At 43.7% G+C, this 27,543-nt stretch overlaps 1 protein-coding gene across 1 annotated transcript in view; it reads right to left on the reverse strand.

The window, feature by feature from the left end:
• The window catches only part of NTNG2 (netrin G2), a 66,754-nt gene that overhangs the window by 34,816 nt on the left and 4,395 nt on the right, over positions 1-27,543 (reverse strand). Inside the window, exon 2 of the mRNA XM_065418856.1 lies at positions 3,869-4,512. Within this exon, the coding sequence (XP_065274928.1) occupies positions 3,869-4,512 (644 nt within the window). The remainder of the gene's footprint in view (positions 1-3,868; positions 4,513-27,543) is intronic.

The raw sequence follows: 27,543 nt of genomic DNA on the forward strand, positions 1-27,543 counted from the left end.
AAAACCATCAGTAATTGTCCCCCTACTTAAAATAGTGCTGCAATTTCCACTGGTCATTTGTAGTCTAACCCTCCCTTCTCTTCATCCTCCCCTTCCCTGTGAGCCCTAGAGACGCATTACACAACCCACTGCGGCTTCTACTTGTTTGAGGAAAGAACAAATAAATAAATCAAAAGTTAATCTCATTAAGTTTGGGGTCAGAGCTGGCTTTAGCTTCTGAGGCGCCTCGCTCAAAAGCCGAAGCTTGAATGGCAAATATTGGGTACGTGGAACTCCACACAAACACAAGGGCTGGGATTTTGTTTTAAACCTTCTGCGCTATGAAGGTCTCATTTACTTTCCTCTTAATAACAGAGAGAATGAAAAATATCCTAGCGGAGAACCCTGCGCAGCACAGAAAGTACAGGGGGTGGAGAGGGGAGTCCAGCCCTTCTGCTATGCTCTGAGTAGGGCTCAGAGTAAATCTACAACTCTACACTGCTCAATGATTGCAGGAGGGCTCAGGGTTCACAAAAACACATCGCTCCCAAAGCATTTGCACTCAGTCCTGCTCACATGAGTAAATATTGGAACCTCTCAGGCCATTTGTGAAAGCCGCCCTTTGTCCCTGAAGTGCCCCATGCAGTCACAGTTACGCCTCAGCCTTATGAGTCATCCAGAGGGGCTCTATCCAGGCTGCTTGGCTCTTCAAAGGGAAAAAAGAAGTGGCTGGAGTATGGAAGTGGGAGCAAGGGACTCCTGAGTCCTAATCTCAGCTGTGACACCAACTTCCTCTGTGACCCTGGGCAGGTCACACGACCTCTCTAGCTGGGTCTCCACCTCTGTAAAATGGGGCTACTAATCCTTGCCTGCCTCATAGAGGTGTTTATGAGGCTTAGATAGTTAATGTTTGTAAAATACACTGTGTTTGGTTATAGCATTTCTTACAATGAATAATTGGACAGTCGGCAAATCTCAACTGGCCTGTAAGCTCCATGGGGCAGGATCGTTTTGGTTGGACCACGTACACTGACGGTACTGTATAGATAATACTCAATCTTGGGTTGCCTGCACAACAGGTACAAATTTTATACATTTTTGAAACCCAAAGGTCATTATGCAAAGACACCAAGTATTTGATCCTAATTTACCCCTTTCAGAGATGAGACTCCTTCCAACCATGTCATGGCCCCACAGTCCAACCAAACTTAATGAATTGATACACCACCTACAGCTGTCTTGCCAACATAGTCATTCAGAGTGTGCTTACTGGAGCGGTGACTTGATTACCATGGCTTTGCCACTGCTGTCAGTAACCACCACCACCCACACCCGCTGCTTCCACACCAAGCTTTCCGCGAGCGCACCCTGTGAGAAGTGGATCCCCACGTGGGCTGAAGGAGGAAAGGGAGATACTGGCAGGAGAGGGAGCAGGGAGTAAAGGCGCTCACTGCTTTCGGTGAGGAAAATAAGGGCAAGGAAAAGAGAAGAGGGTCTAGGCACCTTCCTTATCTCCTCTCGTCACTCGACTTCCCATTTTTCGCCCTCTTGCCCTATCCCTTTGTTTCCCCTCTCTCTTGCTCTGTTCTTTTCCCTCCATGTTCCAAACAGCCTACGTTCTACACCACAAGCCTGACATGGAGGAGAGCAGGGCATGCTCTCCCACAGGGAAATCCGCTAATGCAGAGAGCAGGGCAGGGATGTGCCACTCAGATGGGGGCCCCCCCGGTTAAAATTCCACCACCAAACAGAAGGGAGGGTTGGAGTGACTTCCTCTCTCTGATGGAGTCACCCACTCACTGGACACTGCTCAGTCATCCCTGCCACAGGCTCAGAATAATACTTCTGAAGGGCAGATTTTTACTTATTTATTTTGCCTTTGGAACAGAACAGATTGTGCCCAGCAAGGACACCCTCGAAGTCTGTCCCAAGTGATGCTGCCTGTGTCCTGGGTTATAGTTCTGAGAATGTAACTTTGTTGAAAGGGGAAAACAAACACGTAGTTTCCCCAGCCCCTCACAGTTTTTCCCTGTGAGCAGAAACATCTGTGGTTACCTGGCTGCATTGGCAGCTAAAGGGGAAAACTTTTGTGGGAGCCCCTGCTAATAAATTGGCAGCCCATTGCTGAATCAGGGCAGCTATGAATCTGGTAGCCAAACTTCTCCCCTAATACAGTACACACACTGTGCTCCCTGCATCACCCTGTCCGTCGTCCCCCCCCCCCCCCAAAGAGAGGGACCCTTTCATTTCTTTGCATGGTTTCCTTTTCCTTGGCATGAATTCAGAAAACCCAACCACGGTGGCACCTCCCAACCATTTCTACTTGCAAATCTTAGCAGCAAGCAGTTTGGAAATGATACAAGATGCTCTTCTGTCACTCTGGTGATCGTTGAGAGCCTTGCTAGTTGGGTGGGATTTTTTCCCTCCTGCTTGCAAGTCTCACACAAGCTGGATGGGAAATTAGCCAGCTCGGCACTTTTCCACCTTACTTTGCTTTTTCGGTTGATGTCATAATGTAACATATGGCATTGCACAGAGAAATAAGCACTGAAACCCAGGGAAACAAAAAAATTGCCCATGGGATTAAACTTCACAAAGGCCCCATGTGACTGAACCACTGACAGCCTGGGGAGTGGGGCTCAGTGGGGTAGACCATCATCTCTGAAGAGCCAGGTTCAAATCTTGACTTGCATCATAAATTAAACGCAGTTCAATGATTGGAGCCTAGTATCCCTCTCCACCAGCCTTCATATGTCACTCACTCATCTTAGACAACCTTAGTAAGGTTTTCAGAGCAGAGACTGTCATCCTGTGTGTCTGTACATGCCTCCCTCAGGAGAGGCCAAAGGCTGGAATAGCAGCGAAGTAGGTGTCAGGACTGAGGTGAATTGGTAGAGCTGTGTCGGCGCTCGGGACTATAATAGCAGCGGGTAATGAAGGTCAGGACTGAGGTGTTACAGGAAGACTTGTGTGCATAGAGCAGCAGGGCAAAGTAGATTCTCAGTGGATGCTATTCCAGGCCTCTAGCCCGGGAGATGAATCTATTATTTGTGATCCCTTGAATTAACACAGTTAAATCTCTGGTCACATCTGAGTGGGTGTTTGGCCTTTCCCAACAACCTACTGTGCTACCTGATAGACTGCGCTGCTAAATGGGTTTGGGGTCAGATCGTTTGATGGGCAAAAGAGCAGCAGTGCTAGCAAGAAGGGAGATCAGTGAAGGGGTTGAAGGAAGCTGTTGACCTAACTCAAACTTCCCCAATATTCAGAGGTATCCCTTGTTCCAGGGTGAAGATGATCAACTTTTTGGCATATTTTATGCCATCCCTCTGGTTGGATTGAAGGAAAGCCTATGTCTACATGCCCAGAGAGCCTCCTGCACTTCTACACTGATTTTCATTTCGAAGTGCTTTATAACGTTAATTAAACCTCAAAACACTCTAATAATATAAATATTAATACCCCCATTTTATTGGTGGGGGGCAGTGGAGAAACAGGGGAGCTGAGTGACTTGGCCCAGGACAAAGAGCAAGTCTGTGGCAGAGCTGGGAATAGAACTCAGAACACTCACTTCCCAACTCTTAAATCCCCTGCTCTTGCCGCTAGATTGGCTATTGTGTTTGAGTGCGGGGACCCAGCAAATCTTCATGGCAGACTCGCACGCCCTTCAGGAGGCTCATGTGTAATCCCGTTACGGGACATGCCACCCATCTGCTCGAATGTTGATATTGTCTTGAATTGGGAGAGTGAAGAGGAAGGGGAGAAATACTAAGTTGATGATCCAATGGGTCGACAAATACATATCGTTTGGTTCTTTCTAATATTAACACAAGGTCCCCTTCCCCATCCCTCCAAGAAGAGAGACAAAAATAGATATAGTAACTGTTACCTGCCGGTGACTTCAATGTTGGAGACAGCATAGAAGTATTTGTACAAGTTCTCCCTCTGCACGTAGGTGCCCCCAAGTGCCGGTCTCAGCAACCTCATCCGCAGGTCAGTCACGGTGAAGAAGTCCTTCAAACCCTTGGCGCTCTCCAGCCTGGTGTACAGGTTGTCCATGTTCCTGAGGTCCTGGCCAGCAAAGATGGCAAAGCGATCCCTCACCTCCAAACGCACGTTCTTCTCCTTCTTGGAGCCCGCCCAGCGGGAGTACTCCTCCGTGCAGATGATCCTGTTGGCACTGGTGGTAGAGAGGTCTCTGACCCGCCGGGCTGGCATGCCAAAGGCTTCCATGCAGTCATCCGCGTAGTACTGGTATGGGTGCCAAGTCCTCCCATTGTCCAGGGACTTCTCCAGCATCATGATGGTGGGGCGTCCGTACTCGAAGGTCACCACAATGTCATCTGTCAGCTCAATGCTCTTGTTCCAGGAAAGTGTGATGTTAGCCAGCAGGGGTTCTGGGTAGCGGCTCCAGGTCACACTCTGCCAGTAGGTGGCCAGCCCTTCATCCTCTTTGTCGAACATCAGCTTTGGTGGGTGGGCCAGGTCAGGGGTGGACGCGTCACACTCATCGCTGCACAGGTACGGGTTCTCCTGGAAGATGAACAATAATAAGAGAAGAAGGCGAGCCTTAGTGTTGTTAAACGTGGGGCTGGGAGTGCCACCTATTATTCAGGCTGCCCACACTTCCCATGACAACATCCTGTTTTCAGTTGCTTATAACATTACCAAATTTTAACCCTTCAGGATGAAATTTGACATGCTGGGTATCTCTCAGGCTGAAATTTTTGGAAACTTTCAGACAAAATGGTTCAGCCATTTTCAAAATGAGGCTAAGAGAAAAGGTGGGTGTTTTGCCCATGTTAAAACACTGACTGAGACTGGATGAGACCAAGACTGGAGGAGGGGAGAGACATATCAGATGAGGAGCCAGGAAAGGAGAACTTGGACTGACAGGGCAGGAAGACTGGAACTGGGTGTAGGGGGGAGAGGGAGGATTGGGATTTAGACATAAAACTGGAGAGAGAGACTAGGACTGGCTGGGCATGGAGAATGGGATGAGAAGCCTGAGGAGTGGAGAGTGGGACTGAGACAAGGAGCCAGAGGTTGGGAAGAGACAGGACTGTGACAGGAACAAGATGGAGGGGATGGAGCAGAAAGGGTCAAGCTTGGGTGGGAATGGGCAGGCACTGGGGTCTATGCCCACTAGAGCACATTCCCTTCCAGAGCCAGGGAGGAAACCCAACATTCCTCTGCTGTCAGCAAATATCTCTGAAACTCACTGGCAAAGCGTGTGTTTCATCCCTGTGTAGTGCTGGCCCACGGAGTGGATGAGAATCCCCTATTGCTAGCATTGACTCCATTAGCTCACATGGCAAAGTTCTGTGCAGTGTAACTAAAGGTTCCAGCCCTGCTGATTAACTGTGTGGGTGTCAGTGATGTCACGTGATGGAATTTGTTTATTCAGTTTGTTTTTAAAAATATAGGAAATCTCACCCACAACCTACAATAAAGGAACATTATTAAGGTTGCACTCAAAAGTTAGGAAATACCAGAATTAAGGTTGCCTGTGTAATTAAAGACTGTGTCATAATGCATGTGCCCAAGGGAGTTGAATTCACATTGCACGGGCAACCTTAATTCTGGCATTTCTTAACTTTTGAGTGCTTGACTTTGTAACTTTAGTAATATTGGTTTAATACAGCTGTGTGTAAAGAACCAGACGCTGCTGCAACCACAGAAGGACAGTAGTAGATAGAGATGGAGCAAAATTATCAGATTAGCAAACTCTTCTCCTGGTAAAAGACATTTGATATTAAACTGACACTTCAGCTAATCTTTAAAACAAAAGGGGCTGGATAATTTTATTGCCTTTTAACAACACTTGCAGCTATGCAAGAAGAATAAGGGGGATCAATGCTATGCTTCAGACTCACTTACAAAGGTCAGGTACGAATTTAGAGCACTGCACAATTGGCCACGTGTATTGTGATGGTTTTCCCCATCTTCTTTTGAAGGAAAAAAATACATTGGCCACTAGTAGGTTGGATGGACCAGTGGCCTGATCCCATATGGTAAGGCTTATGTTCCATTGTGGTGTGTGTGTGTGTATGTGTACATCTATATATATTTATAGCATACTGGTATATAATTTAAGATATAATATAGAGCAATCATCCAACTCCCTACCCTCTCTCTATAATGAGGAATTACTTGCATTCATTACTGAAATGCAGGCACCTTTTGGATGGAATGTAGGAGTTATTTAACAATACACAGCAGCACTATATGAAAGTGTCTGATGGAAAATGAAGAAATCCACATCCAATTGAAACTGTAGGAGAAATTTAGCATTGGGTCATTCTCATATGTTGACACAACTTATGGCATTGTTCTGCTGCAGTACGCTCACAACTTAATCATCATGAAACCACAACACTTGCTGGTTTAAAGTAGAGTAAATGGTGGATTCTCTGTAACTTCAAGTTTTAAATCATGATTTGAGGACTTCAGTAACTCAGCCAGAGGTTAAGAGTTAGGTGCAGGCCACAGAACCTCAATATGCAGGAGGTCAGACTAGATGATCCCGATGGTCCCTTCTGGCCTTAAAGTCTGAGGCTAAGACAGCTAATTTATCTTACTGGGACAAACAAAAAGGTAATAGTCCTGGTACCTTGGTTTTGCTTCTCATCTGAAAGATGGCACAAACAGTAGCAAAGTGCCTCTTAACACAAGGGTAAGCCACATAAGAGGGTAAAGTGCCACTAAGGCCAGGTCTACATTAGAAACTTTTGTCTGTTTACTAATATCCTTTAGGGATGTTGTTTGTTTTCACAACATTTCTACACTAGCAAATGCCTACTGCAGACCCAAGTTATACTGGTTAAAAAAAAAAAAAAGAAAGAAGATTTTGCCAGCATGGTTTATTTCATTTAGGGAATCTCTGTAAGCAATGCTGCCAAAAGCCCTCTTTTGCCCATAAAGCTGCATCTGCACTGGGAAGGTTTTCTGCTGCAGCTTTACTAGCAAGCCTTTTCAGTGTAGACTAGGCCTCAGAGGATCACTTTCCTCTGGGTTTTCCCTAGAGAGGCTTCTTTTTTAAGTAGTGACTAGGCAGGTTCACACAGGGGACAAACATCATGGGGAAAGAACATCACAGTCAAAACATAACAAGGGATATGGACAATGCAGGAGAAAACACAATATGCAAAAACAGCACCAATGAAATCACTGCAAAACAGAAACATACATGGTATAAGCATTTTGTATGGAGTGACACACAACAGTCTTGCCCCGGGAGCACTACAAGGAAAGAAAGGGGCCTCTGACAAGCACCATTCTCTTCCTGCTTCCTCCTTCTTCTAGGGGGCAGCAATTTACTGCTGGGATAGGGTAGCAGCAAATTAGGACACCCATCTCGCTGGCTCAGGTGTGGGCTGGTGTGTTTAGGGCAGGAGGAAGAGGAGCAAGGCTCTACCCACGTCCCACACACCTGTTCTGAAGGGAGGGGAGTAGCGGATGCGTAGCCTGCTTACTCCTATACATCTGAACCCAAAGTCTGCATAGCCCACGCAGGGGTGTGAAGGATGTCCATATTTCACCTTATGCCCCATAATGGGTACCCAGTGCAGGGCCCAGTCTAGCTGTAGAAGATACAATAAGGTTTATTAATTCCACATTAAATGCTGTAACAGGACACGTGCAGACATAGTTTAAAGAAAAGTGAACATGCGAGAAGATGGAGGTTGGGGTGATGGGGTGCCTACCCCACAGAGGTGATGAAAGGGTTAATGTGGGCTGTAGAGGCCAATTAGTCCACCTGGTTGCACCTGGAGGGTGGGTCAGGCCTAATTAATGATGAAACCCAGCTGGGGAGGGGCTGGGTGATGCAAACAGAGGAAGTTTAAAAGAGAAGGGCACTGCAGTGGGGGAGGGAAGCAACTCTATAGTCACTCTCCTGGTGGTAGGGTAGGGTAGGGTAGGGTAGGAAAGGAAAGGAAAGGAAAGGGGAGGGGTATAGAAGGAACAAGATGACTCTTGCAGGGTCAAGAGAGCCTAGGGAAAGGCTTAGCAGGGAAAAGAGATGGCAGTAAGCAGTTTGGTGGAGTGAGCCTTGACTGCTAGTCTTAGGGTCTCTGGACTGGAACCCAGTGAAGAAGGCAGGCCTGGGTTCTCCTACCAGCCACAGGGGAAGGTGGTGTGAAGTCCCTGATGTAAGGGGACAAGGACTTTTGAGGGCCCTGAGAAAAGGGCATATGGACCACTGGACTCAGGATTGATGGTGGCAGACTGGATGGAGGGATTAGACATTTATTTCTGTTGGACTTTCTGTTAAACTCAAAGGGTTGGACTAAAATGCAATCTGGCTGGAGGGCTGAGTCATGAAAAGAGACAGCCCACCACAGGGCTACAGCAACTGTCTGTAGGGGCTGCTAGAGAGGGGAGAATTGCTATGTCATGCCCAGCCATGAGAGGGGCACTCTGTATGAGTTGACTCACCACTAGTTGGGTACAACCTCACAATAGTCATCAAGCAAGTCACAAAGGTAGTGACTCTCTCCCTTCTTCTCCTGTAATGAACTGTGTGTGTGTGTGTGATTTTTAAGCTCATTAAGATGTTCTGTCTCTTGAGATGCTCAATAAATTTCCAAATGGTAGGGGGATTGCAGCTCAGTATGGAGGAGGGGGAAGAGCAGAAGCAGATGGCTATCCTTTGGCTCCTTTGTTGGTTCTGGGAAGATCAGTTAAAGTGATATTGAAACAATTCCAGGTATTATTTCAGTATCTGTTCCCTCATGCATGGAAGGAAACCCTAGGCAGATTGTTTTGAGGATGCAAGATATTTACACTTTCAATATAAAAGGCTTAAATGAGCTGATTTGATTCCCCCCTTCCCCCCACCCCAAGTCACATACTACCATTCATGGCTGGCTTGATTATTCTCATGGCAATCTGATGTTTCCATTTTCCTATTCTTTTGCATGCTGTATTTTGGTCACTTATTTTTTCTGTTGTGTAATGATATGATACCAACCCTGCTTAGCTTGTGAGACCACACGCCAAGGTGGCAGAGCAAACTGTAATAGCTTAATTTGAGTACAGTTTTTACATTGACCAATTAGAGGCACTCTTGTGCTATTATAGCTGGAAGATCCTCTTGAGAGCCTGAACTGTCTAGAAATGGGTTACGGTAACTTTGTTCAAATCCAGATCTGAACCTCCCCAAAGTCCAGGTGAGTTCAGATCCAAGGTTTTGCTTCAGCCCAGTATAGAGATGGAGCCTGCTGCAATGTTCCAATACGGATAAATATTTACCCCAAATGTAAGGATGTTTGGTTCCAGGGTTTGGGATCCATCTCTAAAAATTACCCCCTGGGGCTGAAAACGTCACTTATGGTCTGATCCTGCAAGGTGCTGAGAAACTCTTATGTGGAGCTTAGTGCACTAGAGTTGATGGTGCTTAACACCTTGCAGAATTGAGTCCTCAGACCATAGCCATCGAGAGGGAACATGATCCAAGTTAGTGAGCGATAGGCAGAGGACCTTGTGCATCAGACACGAAACTGCTTAGGAATTGAAATACCAAGAGGAGTAAGGGCATGAAGGTCAGAGAACCAGTTACAGGTTTATTGAGAGGCTAGCTGAGAAAAAAGAGATTAAAGTCTGGCAAGATAAAAGAATATAAATACAAGAGACTGGAGCTGGACTGGTTATTCAACTGGGGTGAAGGGAAATGGAAGGTATAAAAAAATTCTGGACGCAAAATGAAAAAGCCCTACAACTCTACAAAACCAGTTAGTTTCTAGGGCCTGCTCCTGCTCCCAGTAAAGTCAGTGGAAATTTTGCAATTGACTTTTATATGAGCAGAATTTGGCCCTTAATAAAGATGGGAAGTTGTTTGCTTTTCTGCCAGATAAACCATTTTTGTGTATTATAGCACAAAGTATATATATTTTTGTAGGTGAAATTACTTTATTAACTGTTAAGATGTTGAATGTTTTAAATAAGCTAGACATCTGTTGTGAACGATGAAAGCTGCACAAAAATACAAATGTAGCCCTCTGTGGATCTCCATGCCAGGAAAAAAATAAAACAGAAAACCACTAACAGCCTAGTTGGGGAAAAATACTATATTTAAAAAAAAAATCAAACACAGTCTGAGCTGGGCTGCGAAAAATACAAATATCCATGTCACCCCACTTTTATTGTGAAATATTAATTATGGTCCTGTTCCTGCAATCTGATTTGCTTGGGCGGCACACACAACGTGACTGGAGTCAGTGGAACCCTGTGCAGGTGTAATGGTCTTGCTTCCAGAGTCAGATTGCTAGGATTATTGTCAACACGGCCATTTTATGGGGGCACAAATTTTGCTTTGCACAAAATAAGTACTATAATAGTAAAGAAATTTGACCAATACAAATGGAAGATTTTGCCTCAATACAAAATCACATTTTGATACTAAAATTGGTCCTTGAAATAAAGTTTTGAATTTTAAAAACTGATAAAGTTTTTGTTAGAAAAATAGGACAATTTTAAATGAAAATGCATTTGTTTGACAAATAAAACAAACCTCAGTGTTCTGTAGATCTCTCTTCCCCCCCGCGATCTAGACCTGTGTTACAACACCAACACACACACAGCTAGAACCTCAGATTTGGGGGGGGGGGGACACAGATTTTGTTGCAAGTACTGCAAACACCAGTGGTACAGAGGGACTAGGATGAAAGGCATTTCAGTCACACCTACTGCGGCTGACATCAACTGCAGGTTTAGAAGGAACCTGACTTAAAGTCTGACTTTGCTCCTTTGGAAGTCAGTGGCAAAACTCCAATTGATTTCAAAGTGAACACGATAAGGCCATAGGTAAAGTGACAAAAGGCTGACAGCAAGAAAAGAAGAGGTTTGGCAGTGTTTCCATATTTGGGCCTGATTCCATGAGGTGCTCAGCCCCCATCATTCCCGCTGAAGCTAATGGGAATTGCGGGTGCTTGGCACCTGTCAGGATCAAGCCCAGAGGAAAAGAGTAGTGAAGGCTAGGGACAACTGACAGCAGATGGGCAAATCTGACGCACACAAGGCTCCGGATCAGAGCCCGTTTATGGAAGCAGGTAAAGATAATACTCTAAATTAAAACAGGGACTAATTAAAGCAAGTTGCAAAGGGACTTTTTATTGATTGATAGCTATACTAATCTAAGATTCTTGGTTTATCAGGGACACATCTGGAGGTTTTGGTAGGAGACACTTATGTTTTGCAGGAAAAATATCACTGAGAGGAATTAGAATTTCTGTGGCCTTTAAGTTTTTTCAATTTGGGGCAATTTCAGAGGTGGGCACAGTTGGAAGTCTGCATGCAATTTCCTCCTCTCCTCCAGTGGATATTGGTGGCTAGATAACTGCAGTTTAAATTCACCCCAAATCCTACCAGGTTGCAATCCTCCCCCCCCCTTAACACCACTAGCCGATCTTGATTGCACTTCAGGTGTCTTAAGGACCTTATGACACACTTGAGAGCTCCTTATGCTTCTAGTAGGGTGCCATATGACCCTGCCTTTGATTTCCATCTTAAAGATTAGCTGATTAGTCTACAAAGTCCCTGTTTTGCCTAGGACAGCAATAAAGTGCTTAAGTTAGGATCAAATTTTATTCAGATCTTGCAAAGGCAACCGTAGACATTATTCACTTGCACCTCATTACTCTATTTCCTGCAATTAGTGCCACAAGGAGCAGGAGACATTACAAAGGCACATTCTACTGTATCAAGCAGTGCTCTGATGAACCATGGGTGTCTTTTAGTCCTCTTTCCTCCCGCCCCTAATGCAAGCAACCTGTCCATCACTGAGAAGATTGACACCCAACAGCCACAGGAGATGTGTAAATCTCTAACCTCACTGCTGTCAAACCCCGTTCTGACCTGACCTGTGGAGTCGGAGCTCAGCCTCCGCTCCAAGCTCTGAGGAGCAGATGGTCAGGAGCACTAATGAATCAGCCTGTGTATTTACCGTGCCTGCTCCTGCTGCGGAAAGGTTTAAACAAACAGCGCCCATAACAACATTCTGTCTCTCACACATATGCTCACAAGCACAGAGAGATGTATTATATTTAATACAGTTGGTTATTGTTTTTCTTTGAAGCACAAAGTTGGATTTGTTTGTCTAGGAGGCTGCAGGATAAAGCAGAAATTATCATTCCAGTGCATTTGATGTTCTGTTTCTCTTCTTTACACTTAGCCGAGTTCCCCAGATTAATCCTAGGATTAGAGGCCGTATCACCACTAATATTCTGCCAACCTCAAGTGCTCTTCACAGCAGCTGACTATATTGTACGTGTTCGACAGGCACCCAAACCTCATTCCTTTTATTTTCTGTCCCCTTTCAGGGGCAAAGGAGTGATTTGCCTTTGCTAGGTCCTAATGCAGATCTTTGTTCTCCCCCTCCCCCCCCTCCCCCCCGGTGAGTTGGGTATGGAGCCTCACATTAATTGTGCATCTAGTAACGTGTTAAGTAGGGCAAAATAAAACTCCATTGGCCTCAATGTAAATACACCAGGGATGAATTTGGCTTCTGGTGTCATATACCTGTAATTAGAATAAGGCCTCTGACCTCCATTCTGATGAAGGTTCTCTTAGCACTTTCATTATAAAACCCTAATTGCGGAGGATTATAACAATGCGTGGTGGAGAAAGTTGGAAGACTGGATAAATCAAGGTAATGAATACTGGATTATGGGAACTTCTCTCTCTAGACCACTGGTTCAGAGCTGGTGCAGGTCGATAGTGAACAACCAACAGTTGTTAGCACTGGGTGGCCTTTGCGCAATAAGTTTGTCTCAGGCCAGTTCCTAGCAGGCAGAGATCACAAAAAATCTACCATAACTGGTAACACAATTGGCAGTCTCAACAGAGAGAGCAAAACACTGAGTTGGGCCATGGAACCTGAACTCCATCATCCATACAGATGGTTTTCCTCCTCCCCCCCGATCAGGTCTGAGGTAGATTGGCGAAGGAGGAAGTCTTAACTGCCATTGCCTGTGCAATCCCTCTTGTGTGGAGAAAACAGAGAACTTTGGTTGCAGGGGAAATCAATCTGTCCCCTTTCTCAAACAATAACTTCAGTGTTTAAAACAAAAACTCCAACTTTCTCTTTTTGTTGTTGAAGCTTCAAATGCCCAGGAGAAGCTTTGGTTTTCAGTAACAAGTTTGGGCTTGACTTTCCTTTATCTGAGCTACTCATCCCACCCCCCAAAATGGGAATTGTGAGACTAGGGGATTCCAATTCAGCATCTGAGTTGCAGATAAGAGACTTCTGCAATGAAGGTTTAGCTGGCCATCTTTATTTTATTTTATTTTATTGGTGAATACTAAATTTGCCAAAATATGCAGTCTCTGGGGCACCAAAACTATTCACAAATTTGGGGTGAAATCAGTGAATAGCTTCAGCCAAAAAAAGAAATTCTTAAATTTCCAAGAACACTGAAATAGGTGGTTTCGTTCATTTTGAAATGAAATGTTTTGACTTTTCATTTTGAAACAATGTTTCATTTTGAAAAACAGGTATAAAACACCCCAAAACACAACAACAAATTTCATTTCAGATCCAAGGAAATATTTCATTTGGCCCCAAATGAATTTTTTTTTTTCATTTTGGCAACGAAAAATAATCAGTTTTGGTTTGAACTTTTTTTTTTTTTTTTTTATTGTTTTAGTTCAGACCCTGAATTGAAAAATCAGATATTCACTCAGCTCTATGAAGGACAATCTTAGAAAATGATTAGTTAACAAATACCAAATTCAGAGATCCTTACATCAAAAACTATTCTACTACCGTCAGCTGGTTTTGATTAAAGAACTTTTTTTTCAAAAGACAAATAAAAAATATGGATATACACCAGCTGCTTAAATATTTTTATTTTAAAATAGCCTGTTTAAATATTTTTATTCTTGCTGCTTTTGACTTATAGGGTCAAATGTTGTATCTGGATTTAAGAAAGTACAAGGTGATTTTTATAACCAAAAATAACATTTGTAGGTAACTAAATCTCATGGTTCAGGGCATAAACTGATAACCTGCCAGTGGTCAGGATGGAATTCCCAGAGAAATGGAAATATTTCACTGACAATTAGTTTTTGCTCTTCACACATTTGGGAGGGAAGAGATGGGTGAAACAGCTATAATTAATTTACAGAGATTATTTCTAACAGCTGGCAAGCAGCATAACTCACCAACAGAGACATCTGGAAGCTTGAAAGTAATCTAACACGTATATGTGGTGACCTCTCTCATACTAAACAAATAGTTCTGCAGTATTTCCACCCACCCCCTGTACAAATTTGCCCAATTCACCCAAGTGCATCATGGGAATATTTACTTCTTCTTTTGAACCATCAAGTATTGGATAGTGCTAGAAGACTTGAAAGACCTATAGTCTTCAAATCATTGCCCTTTTTAAAAGTACAGTTGATCAAAACACATGCCTGAAACAGAAGTAGCTAAACCAGTACGAACTGGGACTGGGTCTCATACCACCATTCTGAATCAGGTCAGAAAGCATGACCTAGTAGTGCCAGCCAAGTGAAATTCTGCTATCCTGAGCCATGTACACCTCTACCCCGATATAATGCGACCCGATATAACATGAATTCGGATATAACATGGTAAAGCAGAGCTCCAGGGGGGCGGGGCGGGGCGGGGCTGCGCGCTCCGGCGGATCAAAGCAAGTTCGATATAACGCGGTTTCACCTATAACGCGGTAAGATTTTTTGGCTCCCGAGGACAGCGTTATATCGGGGTAGAGGTGTATTGAGTCCGGTGCAAGACATCTTTAAAGTCTTACCTTACTTACCTGTTTTTGGACTATCTTAACTATATTGGTTTAGAAACTGATCTAGCTGAAGTTGTATAACTCAGTTCAGTTATACCACTATAAAGATGCTTACCTTGGTAGAGCTAAATCCTGCACATTTACAGGCTTAAATTGTGAGGGCCAGGATCCCAGCCCTGATGCAGTACCATCACTTTCTGCACTGCTAGCTACTTGTTGTCAGCTCAGCCACCTATAGAATTGGTCACTTACTTCCACTTTTAGCATTTTTGTTTTGTTTTGCCCTGATCCAGTCTTAAAACCACCTGCTGCTCTAGATGTTAAAAGGGAAGAGGGGGGAGAGAGCCAGAAAACAAAAGGCTAGTCAGTCAGGGGGAAACAAAAGAAAAAATTGGCAACCAACTGATCTGGGTTGACAGCTCCATTGCAAAGTTTCAGCCAAATCTGATTTCAAGTCACTTGCGTTAAAGGCCCTTTATATCAGGGTTTATAATAGGAATGACAGCACTTCACTAGAGAGTGCACAGCGTATGCTGTGGAATGGGGGTTATCTGCTACCCAATCTCCATCCTATTACATTGCATGTATCAAACAACTCTTCTGCGACTATTAAACTTGATAGAATTGGCATCCACCCCCACATGCAGTGAGGCAGATTCTGGTTTGTTACGCTGGGCTGAGGTAAACCTGGAGTAACTCTATTTAAAACAGTGCGATTACTTTGAATTTACTTCGGTGTAACTGAGTTCAGATTCTGGCTCTGTGTATTTAATAACAATAATATTTTCTTCTGTATGCTGTCTGTTTAGACCCTAAGCTCCTGGGGTCAGGGAATGGTCTTCATACAAATCTAAAACTGCAGGCAAACTTTTGAGCACTAAATAAATGCTAGCAGAGTGGGATCTCCATCCTTGCCTAAATAAGTCTTCCGTCCCCCTTGTACAGCAGGTTAGGATCACTACTCTCATTTTATAGGGGGGGAAACTGAGGCAGAGAGGGTAAGTGACCATCCCAATGCCAGGTAGTGAGTCAATATAGATTCTTAAATCCAGTTTCTTACTATAACCACTACATCAGGGATTTTCAAACATTTCCAGAGTGGGGTACCTATTGACAGAAAATGTTTCATGGGTACATCCTCTCCCATTAACAGACACAAATCCACTCAACTCTTTTTCTTGGTCACATGACAAACTGATGGCAACTACAGTTGCTTAACTGGAGGAATATTAGGTAAGTAATTTATTTTTGGTTGAGTGAAGTGAACCCCTATGCTCAACTTGATGGCATTTCTCTCCTTGGCTGGACGTAATGCAATAACTTTGGAACGCTGCATCCAATTGGTTCCAAAATTTGGAAGGGGGGAGGGGGACACAGCCCCTACCATCTGTTTAGCACACCCATTATCTTTAACCAGCTCTGAAACTGTCTAGAGATCAAAGAGCTAGTTGATGGCAGCCATGAACATCTTCCATCATAATGCCCCCCCATTTCATCTTTGTCCACAGTCATTCAGCGTGTCAACATTAGACTCTATCTCCCAGACAGAAAGTAAAAGGGGGGAATGGGTGGGGGGCACAGAACCCCTAGGATGGGGGAAAGGGAGCGCACAGAGCCTGGGGGAGGAGGTGACAGAGGTTGCAAAGAGTTCCTGAAATAGAGGGGCGGGGATGGGAGGGTGATACACAGGGAGCTTGGGGTGTGGAGGGGATAGAGCGATGCAAGAAGCCCCTGGTGTGTGCAGTGAGCTCAGTCTACAGACGCAACAAAGTGTGCAACCCTCTAGTTAACTTAATGCATTTTAGCAGCTGGAAATGAAGATCCAGCACCATATGACCGGCCAGTTCTCCATAGACCAGTTTCAGACTTCTGCACGAGCTAACTCTCCCTCCCTCATTTATCATACACACATGATGTATGCCAAGCTTAGCACCACAAGATTTTCGGAAGGAAATGAGTCTAAGCTATCTGACTTCTGAAAACTTCAACGAAATTGTTATGTTGGTGTCATCTGAGATGCTCTTAAAGGCAAGGGGGAGTGTTTGGGAGCAGGGAATTGGGTGAGGTTATAGAATTAGAGCATGGTGATGCTGACTCTGTGTCCTCTCTCCTATCCCTGGCTGGGTTAGGTGGATAATGAGGCCATGGAAGGGACTGAGGCTATATCAGACTGTGATGGGATTATCGGTTTGGAAAGACGAAGCTGCTCACAAATTATTACATGGAAGCCAGGGCTGTATGCAGTGCATGTGTGTGCCCAGCTGACTGAATTTTTTCATTCAAAATCTTTTTATGAAAAAGGGCTTTTTTCCCCTAAATGAAAATTTCAGTGGCAAATTGTCCTTTTCTTAAAGTTATCCGGTTTTTCCATTGGGGGGAAAATAATGGAAAATATCTGCAAGTTTTTTGGGGGAAAAAAACAAACAAAAACCCCAAAGCTTTCTTCCTTTCCTTCCAAATTGTGGGAAGATACTTACCATTTTCCATCCAACTCTACTGTAAGGATGGGGGTGGGGGCAAAATACAAGAAAACCCTGTCTGGTAGGTGCACCTGTAAATGACCTTGTAGCTATAAGAGCCTCACTTGCTTCCTAAAAGCGAGCAAACCTGAGCTGCACAGCTGGAGATGGAGGAGAAATTGCCTTCTTATTTGTTTTCATGTTAAACAAACGTTCTGAGGAGAAATTCGGAAATGGCAATGTACATGGGAAAAGATTCTGGTGAGATGTCAGCAACTACGTGACACATTTTAGAAGTTTCATCCTCGTAGGAATGTGTCTGGCCTTCTCCTTAAGGTGATGGCGATAGGGAAGAGAGGCAGATGAGGGGTGGGAAGGATGGGGTAGCATAACTTGCATCCTTTCTGCCTTCCCCACATCCCCTTCCACCTCTGCACTAGCCACCAGGGGCTCATCTCAGGGCAGAGAAAGCAAAGGGGGGGGAAATGTCCTTACTAACAAGCTGTTTCCTGTTTGTTGGTAAGAAAAGTCAGAGCTGGTATGAATTATTAACACGGTAGAAATGGGGTCCCTGTACAGAGGCACTTCTAATTCTGGCTCACCCTAATGTCACTCTCTCCTCCCCCGCTCCTGTGGTTTTGGCAATTGATTGCACTCTTCCCTATTTCCCTCCTCCCGCCCCCGGTTTCTTTTTCTATTTCTTCCCAATCAAAGGTTGTCTGAGTGCAAGGTCACTCCTCAGCAAGGGGCATTAGGAAACATTTTGTCTGTGTGCTTGTTCAGGATACCATGAGTCAGCAGAAACAGACACCACTGTCTGAACAAAACAGCCCTTAGAAATCGTAAGCTGGGATATGTCTAGTAAGACATCTTGCTTCCCCCCCTCCACACACACACACACACACACACCCCTTTTTGGCTTGAAGCAGATATACTTATTCAGTCAACAGCATGCAGTTCATCCAAGCCCCATGTGTTCCCCTGGGCCTGTCTTACTGTGGAAAGAAATAGAAAAGATCCAACCTATATTTCCAGGCTACTCGTTTCCTTTCCCCCGCCTCCAATCTATTATCTTGTGAATTCTAGAAGGATCTTGTTAGTGCTTTATTATAGTCCAGTGGTATTAGACTGTTACTGCTGATAATACTGTGCACTCTTTTCAGCCCAGCATCTCTAACTACTTTACAAACATGAATTAAGATTCATAATTATGAACACAGTTGTGTGGTAGACTGGAACAATACCCATTTTACAAATGGGGAAATTGAGGTCCTGAAGACTTAAGGCCCAACGTTACAGAAGCGGCCCCTGATCTTGGATATCCAGCTCAAGACACACTGGGCTCTGATTTTCAGAGTTGCTCAGCACTCACTGCTCTTACTGATTTCAGCTGGATTTTTGGGTGCTCAGAATTTCTGAAGATCAGTCCCCTTAAGAGGTTTACAGCTGGACACCCAAAAATTGAAGCCTCCAAGAATCAGAGGCCACTTTGGAAGAATCTGGCTTAAGTGACTGGCCTAAATAAAGTGAGTCAGGGTCACAGCTGGTAACAGAACCCTAAAATCTCAGCTCTAACCAAGAGACAACATTCCCTAGAACTCAGTACGTCCACCTCATGAGGATAAAGAGGTGAACTGACCCTGCCAAGGTTATATGACGCATGGTTCCAGGGTCAACTGAGCTAGCTAAGACAGAGAGTTTGCTCTCCCCATTGGCAATAAAGGAGTGACTGAGAGTCTTCATATTCCAAGCTGGACTGTCATGTTTCTGCCATCACAGGACTGGGTACAGAATAAAACCCTTTCATCTTAAATCTGCACTCATCCCAGTGACACAAGGAGTTTAATCAACATGCTGACAGGTCTGTCACAGCTCCAATGTAGTGTTTTCCATCAGTAGATCTCAAAGTGCTTTACAAAGGAGGGCAGGATCATCCCCATTTTACTTCTGGGGAAACTGAGGCACAGCAGTGAAGTGATTTGCCTAAAGTCACCCAGCAGGCCAGTGTTTGAGCTGGGAACAGAACCCAGGTCTCTTGAGTCCCAGGTCAGTGTTCTACCCACTAGGACACACTGCCTAGAAATTTACATGTGGGTGGAGTGTCACAATGACAACACTTTACGATGTAAACTTTCAACCCGTGTGAACCATTTATCTTCATAGTAAAAAGGGCTAGAAACTTTATTTTAAAGAAAGATTGACACTGGTATTTCTAGGGCCCTGAATAGCTGGGCTGCAGCTTTGGGGGCCCCAAAGTTGGCCCTGTGTCTGCTGATTGTTCAAAGATATGCAGTTCGTGTTTCCCCCACATCATCAGAGGTATAGACTATGCATTGGCAAGGCAGGGGTTAACAGTTCTCTGTGCTGAAAATTCCATTCTTAAGAAGATAATCTCCTCTTTGCACCGGGCACATACATGCATCACACGCAGCCCCAGCTTTCAGGGAATAATTTTTGAACAAAAGCTCCTTCTTTCTGAACGGATAATCCCATCACCATCGGATACAGTCCTTTCCCCTCCACAGCCTCACCTTACCTCTTTACCCAACTAACCCACCACGGGCAGGCTAAGATCTCAGACACAGGATTGCTAGCAGCGACTATTTGTTTTTGTGAGTTTGATTGTGGATTAACAGGGTGACCTACAGTCCAAGATCCTCCAAACAAACAGGGAGCAAAGTGGTCAGAAACCGTATCGGAAACAAATATACGTATACATTCAAAGAAGCAGAAGGAGATTTAACTCAATGTTCTCAGCACCTCTTTATTCATATGTTTCCCTCTTTTTGCATTGACAAGGAGCTGAGGAGAATTATTCCTACCCTACCTCCCCTCTTCCCTTCCCTAATGCTTGTGTCCAAGAGTTAGCTTCTTGGCCTCTGTCCCCAATCACTCCCCTGACAGATTTGGGGCCTGGATCTGGCTATGGAGAGAAATCATGTGTGTGTGTGTGTGTGTGTGCGCACATGCACACACAGCGTGAGAAGGAACACAATAAAAATGACCCACATACTGAATAGTAAGTGCATTATTGATTCAGGACTAAGAAAATGCTTAGGAAGTAGGAAAAGTGTCCTGCTCTTTAAAAGCTTATACGCCTCGTAAGCTCAATACATGCAGCCTTTGCAGAGAGACTGTCTATGCTGACATTAATATTTTATTATGTAAAAAAAGGCCTAGATAATTTGAATGGGGGAGGGCAGGACACAGGGGTAAGGGTGGAAAGGGGTAGGGGAGGTGAGCTGAGAAGTGATGTGGAGTTCCTAAAAAGGCTGGCAGGGATTCTCTCTGCAAACCTTCATGCAGGGAACTTAGCTCATATCAAAATGATGGAGAAATGAATGACCACCACTCTTACCCTTTGGCCTAGTATCATGGCTCCTGTGTATGGCACTTTAGCATGTACTCCATTTGCCTCTTATGTAAGAAATATTCCAGCAAAATTACATAGCTATTATATTCTTTAAAAGGCAAAGTATTAACACACATTCATGGCCATCTTGGACTTCAGAGTTATTACTACCAGGCATTAGTGACACTGTTTTGGTGAATAGTAAATTCACCAAAAAATTGTTTTGGGCGACCGAAACGATTCATGAATTAGTCCAATTATTTCCTCAAATTATTATGATGGAATATTTTTTTTGGAAAGTCAAATTGTTTGTTTCAAAATTTTCTAGACAAACCATTTAGGTTTTTTTTTAATCAGTTTTGGTTTGAAATTAAACTATTTTTGGTTCAGCTACTGAACTGAAAAATCAATTATTGGCTAAGCTCTAGACACTACATTGCACACCAGGGTCACAGCAACTTAACAACAACAACAGGGGACAGAACGGAGATCCTTCTTCCCCAAATTACCATTTGAGTTTTCATTAACTGCTAGCAGTATAGGGCCACTGACACAATGGAGCAGTTCTGAGTCTGTCCACTAGAGGGCAGAGGAACCAGTTCACTACAGGTGTCTTTCTTTAACCATTTAATTGTCCTCTCCAGTCCAACCCCTGGGCAGAGAGTAGAATGCAGGGGCATTCTCTGAAGCACTGGTTGGCTATTCCTCTGGAACATGAGCATTCCAAAAAGGACATGTCTAGTACAAACAGTAACATGTAAGATGATGCAGGCTTCATGTACTTTATCTGGTACATTAGGCAGCACCAAAGTGGTTGAAGAATGCTCCGAGCAGAAAGTGACTTTTCTGTCTCTCCATAGAGAGCACAGAGACACACCCTTCTGTAAATGTACAGGAAAACAAAGCTATAAAGTACCCACGGGGCATGGGGGAGCATCCCCACTTCCTTAAATGTGTTTAGCACTGGCAACTGAAGATTCTTTTCTAGTTTGCATTTAAAAGGAATTTGTAGTTGTGCACATGGAAACATGCATAATTGTTTTCCATTAAAATGTATACACACACCTACTTCTCTCTCTCATGCAACTCCCCCCACCCCTCATCTCCTGGTCTAATCCAGATGCACATCCACCATTCCCACGGAAACATACATTGACACATCACTGTCTTATGCCATCAGTGTGCTACACGTGGGGCCTGATTCTTTATAAACTTGTGCCTTGTGTATAGCAATTCACATCAATGTAAAGTGAGTTCAAATTGTGCATAAAAACAAACCGAACGGTTGTGGTTTAGACCAATTTTGCACAGGTATATGTGAGAGCACAAGGTGTGTGATGAATCTGGCCCACAGAGTCTGCACAGCTACATATACCTGAACGCACTCTCCATACTTAGTTCTGTCTCCCACCTTCCCTCAGCTCTCTACCGAGTCTGGAACCTGCTCAGGAAAAGTTAGAGAATAAAGTTGAGTTCCACTGGAACTAGGGATATCCTGTGAAAAAACAAATTCGTTCCCCCCTCCCCCCGAAGCTGTCTATTTGTAGGCACAGAAATAACTGGGTAGATGCATGTGTGTAGAACGCTGTGGAGTAAACACAGGTTACTGTCTATATGAGAGTGATCTTTATCAATAGGCCAACATTGTCTGCAACTTCTTGGGGTTGGTCTTCCAAACTGCAAAATGCTACCTCCCTGTGAGTCAGTCCATCAGGACCTACGAATACCAGGTGAAGTCACAGGGTAGCAGCACTTTCTCTGCCCCACACTCTGAAAGAACTTTGTCTCTGCAGATCATCATGTTGGAAACAGATCCATGGTACCTTATGCCCCCTCTGCCACTTTAAATCCTATTATTCCTTTCTTGCCTCCCCCACATTTCCTTTCCCTAAACATCAGCTACTTTCTTTTCTGGCAGAGCCATGTGAATGGTAAAAAAAATATCATGTTAAGTATATAAACAAATGCCCATTAGTGTGCTGTAAAATGCTAGACAATGTCTCAAGGGATAGGAGGAGAAGAACCCCTAACTAGAGAATGTGTGTGAAAGTGCCAGTGATCAAGAAAAAATATTCATCTTCCATAGAGTGGTTATAAAAATCCTTTAATACTAATACCTTATAGAGGATCTCAAAGTACTTTATAAACCTTAATTTATTAAGCATCACAACTACACTGTGAAGGCAGGAAGTATCAATATCCCCATTTTACAGATGGGGAAACTCACAGAGAATCTAAAGGACTTGCCCAAGACCACAGACTGATCAGGATTAGAACTAAAGGGCTCCTGGTTTCCTTTCCTATACTCAGTCCACTAGACCTTGGTGCCTCTCTAAATATCTTCAAGCCAACATTAGGTTCTGATGTATCATCATGGCAATGCTACTCTTCTCCTTGAGCAAGTCACTTGAAAAAAACCTGCCTCAGTTTCCCCGTCATTAAAATGGGGATAATAATACTGACTGTTCAGTGCTTTGAGTTTCTTGGGTGGAAAATGCTATAAGTGTTAAATATTATTACTTGCAGTGGTTTTTGGCCAGGATTCTGCAGCCACAGTGCTCCCATCCTCCCGCACCTTTCAACCTGATTGACCTAACTGCAGTTTATGTATTATAATGGACAGTCCATGTGGATGCATGAGAAGCAGGGGCTTTTTGACATTTTCCAGCAGAGGAAAATGTGTACCAGGTTGAACTGTTTGAATATAAACAAGGGACATCTCCACTAATGAATCTGAACTGCATAAAGCCTGTGGGTTGCTGCATATTTAGGGAAAGACACTAATTTGAAAGGAGGTATAGAATGGTGCTCTCTAAAGAACTCCTGCTAACGAGGTCACTGAAAACCCCACGTGCATAATAAGTTTGACAAGTCTGAAATTTGGGCTCTTTTACTTGAGCATTGCTGAGTTGCTGTTGTATACGCATGAGTGAGCTCACAAACTAGGTCAGAAAATGAATTCATTAACCTAAGAGACCCTATGGCCTTAAATTTGTTGGCATAAGATCTGCATCTTTTTGCGATGGTCAGACATGCTCCTGCTCTCTCAAACAATCAATTGCATCTGTCAGCTCAGACAAGAGACAGCATGAAGGAAACCAGTCGTTCTCCATTAGATCTGGCTGGGAATTTTCTAGCAACGTTTTTCCTCAGAAAATGCCAATGTGTTGAAACTTATCCTTTTTGCGGGAAAGGGTCGGGTGTCAACACATTTCTAGACTTGAAACATTTTCGAAAAAAGTTTCTCAATTGTCAAAACACTTTGTTTCAATATTTTCTATATGAAAAATTCCAGTTTTCTGATTCAAAAGGACTAAGAAACTTGACCAAGACCAGGCCAAGTGAGCCAGTTGCAGAGGTGGTATTAAAACAGAAGAGTTCTTAATCTAGATAAACCTAATCTAGATTGCAAATTCCTCAGAGCAGAAACCTGTCATGTATTAATTATCTGTAAAGTGCCATACACAGCAATCTATAAATAATAATACCAGTAAGCGAAAAAAGTTCTCTAGTTCCGTGCATTATCCTGTGCCCTGGGTCTGTGTTTGTTCCACTTAAAGGAAACTCCATACCACTGACAAAGAAAGAAAGAACCTCTTGCTTTTCCTTTTAAAAAACTACTAAGTTCTCCCCAATACTTTCCCCTTAAGATGAACTCCATGAATTTTACCTGAAGTGCCTAACAGTAACACACCTTGCTGCAGCCTACCTAGGGAAAGAATATAAGCACTAAGAGTGTTCTTTCCACTGGACCACAATGCCTTTTATACACAACTCTTGAGTAATTTCCATAGAACACTATTAAATTCTATAGGACTTTTCCGCAGCGGTAAAAATAGCTCATTCCCTCTCCCCTATCCTTCACAGAGGGGTTAGCCGAAAGTTCACTGTAGCAATTAAATCCATTTGGCAGCCTAATTTTGTATCACCATGTTTTTCCATCAACATTTTGAGAAGATTTGATTGTATCATGGGATATTATTCTTATAACAAGATGAATCCTGCTTCATGCATTTAAATAGATCATTGAACTGATTTAGCTAAAGCTTGTGTGGGAAACTCAATCTACACAGTAACTTCTAATTTAAGGCTGGAGATGCACTCCCTCTTAGAGTACATCTACACAGCAGCTGGGAGACCGACAGACGCACTAGTTCTGCTTGAGCCAGTGTGTTTAAAAAACAGTAGCGTGACTGCAGTAGCGCGGGTGATGGCTTGAGCTAGCTGCCCAAGTTTGTACCCAGCAGGTTAGGTGGGATTGTACTTGTGTGGTTAACCCAAGCTGCTGCCCATGCTGCAGGGGCCAACTTGCTATTTCTAAGCACTAGCTCATGCAGAGGTAGCAGGTGTATGTCTACCTGCACTGGGAATCATGCCTCTCAACTGCTGTGTAGACCTCAGGCTCTTTTTGTACAGTATGTCTACACTAGAAATACTACAGCAACACAGCTGTACCCTCTGTAGGGTACACACTTACAGTAACGAAAGGGGTTCTTCCATCACTGTAGTAAATCCACCTCTCCGAGAGACGGTAGCTAGGTTGATGGAAGAATTCTTCCGTCAACCTAGCAGTGTCTATACCGAGGCTTAGGATTGCTTTATTATTTCGCATAGGGGCATAACATTTTTCACAACCCTGAGCGAGCCATGTAGTTAAGCCGACCTAACTTTGTGGTGTAGACCCCTCAGATTATTAGAGCATTCAAACTCTATGGTACCTAAGAATAACCTTTGGTTGCTTTTGCAGTTGGAGATGGAAAATTTTAATACATATTGGGGTCTGGCAGCAGGCAAGGAGTCATCAACCTTAATTTCAAACGCAGCAGTGAATGCCACACTGACATCAGTGATGTAGATGAAGGTGATTAGGAATAGGAACCTAACTCTGAGTCCTACCCAGCCTTTCCTCCCAGACTTGGAAGTAATACTGATCAATGGATGGAACTGGTGTATTAGAAAACCTTTCACTCCTGATTTAAAGAAATAATAATGCTTTGTTGCTTGCCCTTCTCCCACCACTTTCCTGAGAGGAACTCAAACGATTTTAAACGTTAATTTAGCATCATAACACCACAACGTTGGTAAATATGGTGCTCCCAAGCTTACAAACGGGGAGGAAAAACAACTTCACAAAATGGTATTTGCCAACCCTGCCCCCAGCCAAGTAGTTACATTAGGTTTTTGACAGGTGAGTAAAATATCATTCATAATTTCATCATCTTCATGTTAGAGTAAGAGGCTAGATTTTGTGCCTGGGCTGATAAATTTTGGCATAAAGAAGTGAAATGACTTTCCCACGGTCATACAATAAGTCAGCAGAAGAGCTGTAAATAGAACTGCAAGGAGCTCTGACTCCCAGTCCCCGAGTCAAACCAATGATGTTTTAAAGTCAACAGAAGGTAGGCTTGAACTTATAAAAAAGAAAGCGGGAAAGTGGATACACGTATTTGTCATTGCTCATGTATGCGCCGAGATCACAAAGACATCACATGCAGTTTCACACTTGAAGTTTTATCAGTTTTCTGGACTCAGCTCCAGTAACATAGGTAATATAAAACACATAGTGAGGTTGGCTTGTTTATTTCCTGCCAGTATGTTGTGTGAGCTTGGGGGAGGGGGACAACATTTTAGTTGTGGCTCAGGCTAACAAGAAATGTTAAACCATCAGTTGCTCTAACCACTAGATAGTTTTTTTAACAACCCCCATTTTTGTCTGGCTTTAAAACAAAAAGAAGGAAACTTTCAGAAACAACAAAATTAATCAATGGTGTAAAGACCTAACATGAGGAGCCATTCAGAGACGTTAGCTAGGAATCAACACACGTCACGTGTAGCTGAAGGTGTAACAAATACACCTCTACCTCGATATAACGCTGTCCTCGGGAGCCAAAAAATCTTACCGCGTTATAGGTGAAACCGCGTTATACTGAACTTGCTTTGATCCACCGGAGTGCGCATCCCCGACCCCTCCCCGGAGCACTGCTTTACCACGTTCTATCCGAATTCATGTTATATTGGGTCACGTTATATCGAGGTAGCGGTGTAAGTGGAGTTCTTTCCTTTCACAGACTCCTGTCAAAATCAACAAGCTATATTTACAGATGAAACAATGCTGATGGTGTAAAAAATACCCCAACCCATCAATATGGGCTAACAGCCCTGCCCTGTGTCAAAGAGCACCATGTGAATGAGGATGAGCTCCCCCAAAACCTCTGCAAACAAAGGCTAATTCACAATGGAAAGATGGCCTGCGTGCGCCACGGAGGTATTATAGCACAGTGACAGCTCTCTAGCATTAATCAACAACTAATTACGTGGATTACAGTTTTGGACATTAGCTTGCTGTCGCACCTTTCTATTACCTGAGGGCTGTAGCTGAGCGTTCCCCACCCTGATCAGAATGCATTTGTTATAACTAGCTGTGAACCCTAACATTTGCCTGGGTTTGGGGCAGAGAATGTGTGTCTTTTCGGTGCCGGTATGTTGCACTGTAAACCTACACAACTGTGTTAATTGTAAATAATTAGTCTTTTGCAGACCTGGAAAAATAAAGTACAAATGTCAAATTCTCTTCTCAGTTACATCAGTTCATACTCAATAGGGGCTGTCTCTGTATATCACAGAGGAGAATTTGGTCCAAAATATCTGGATACCGGAGAGTGTTTTATTAGCAAGGCCATATTCTGCCACTCACCCCTCAATACAACAGCTTGATGACAAAGTAGCTTTGTATCAGGTAATGCAAAAACATGCTACTGCACCCACAAAAAAACGTAGAAAGATTTACTATACAGCAGCAATTCTTACTTTCCCTCATTTGAAATCTGGTTTTAGCTGTTGTATGCAACACACTGCATCTGGTCTTTGAAACCCTTCCCCCAAGCATCCTTGGTTAAGAGATCTATTTCCTATTAATTTCCAGTCTCACTTTTAGATTCATTCAAGTTCTTATTTATTCATCCATCCATCCATCTTCCCCTCCTCCCCCCAC

The sequence above is a fragment of the Emys orbicularis genome, chromosome 18 (genome assembly GCF_028017835.1).
Source record: "Emys orbicularis isolate rEmyOrb1 chromosome 18, rEmyOrb1.hap1, whole genome shotgun sequence".
Lineage (NCBI taxonomy): Eukaryota > Metazoa > Chordata > Testudines > Emydidae > Emys > Emys orbicularis.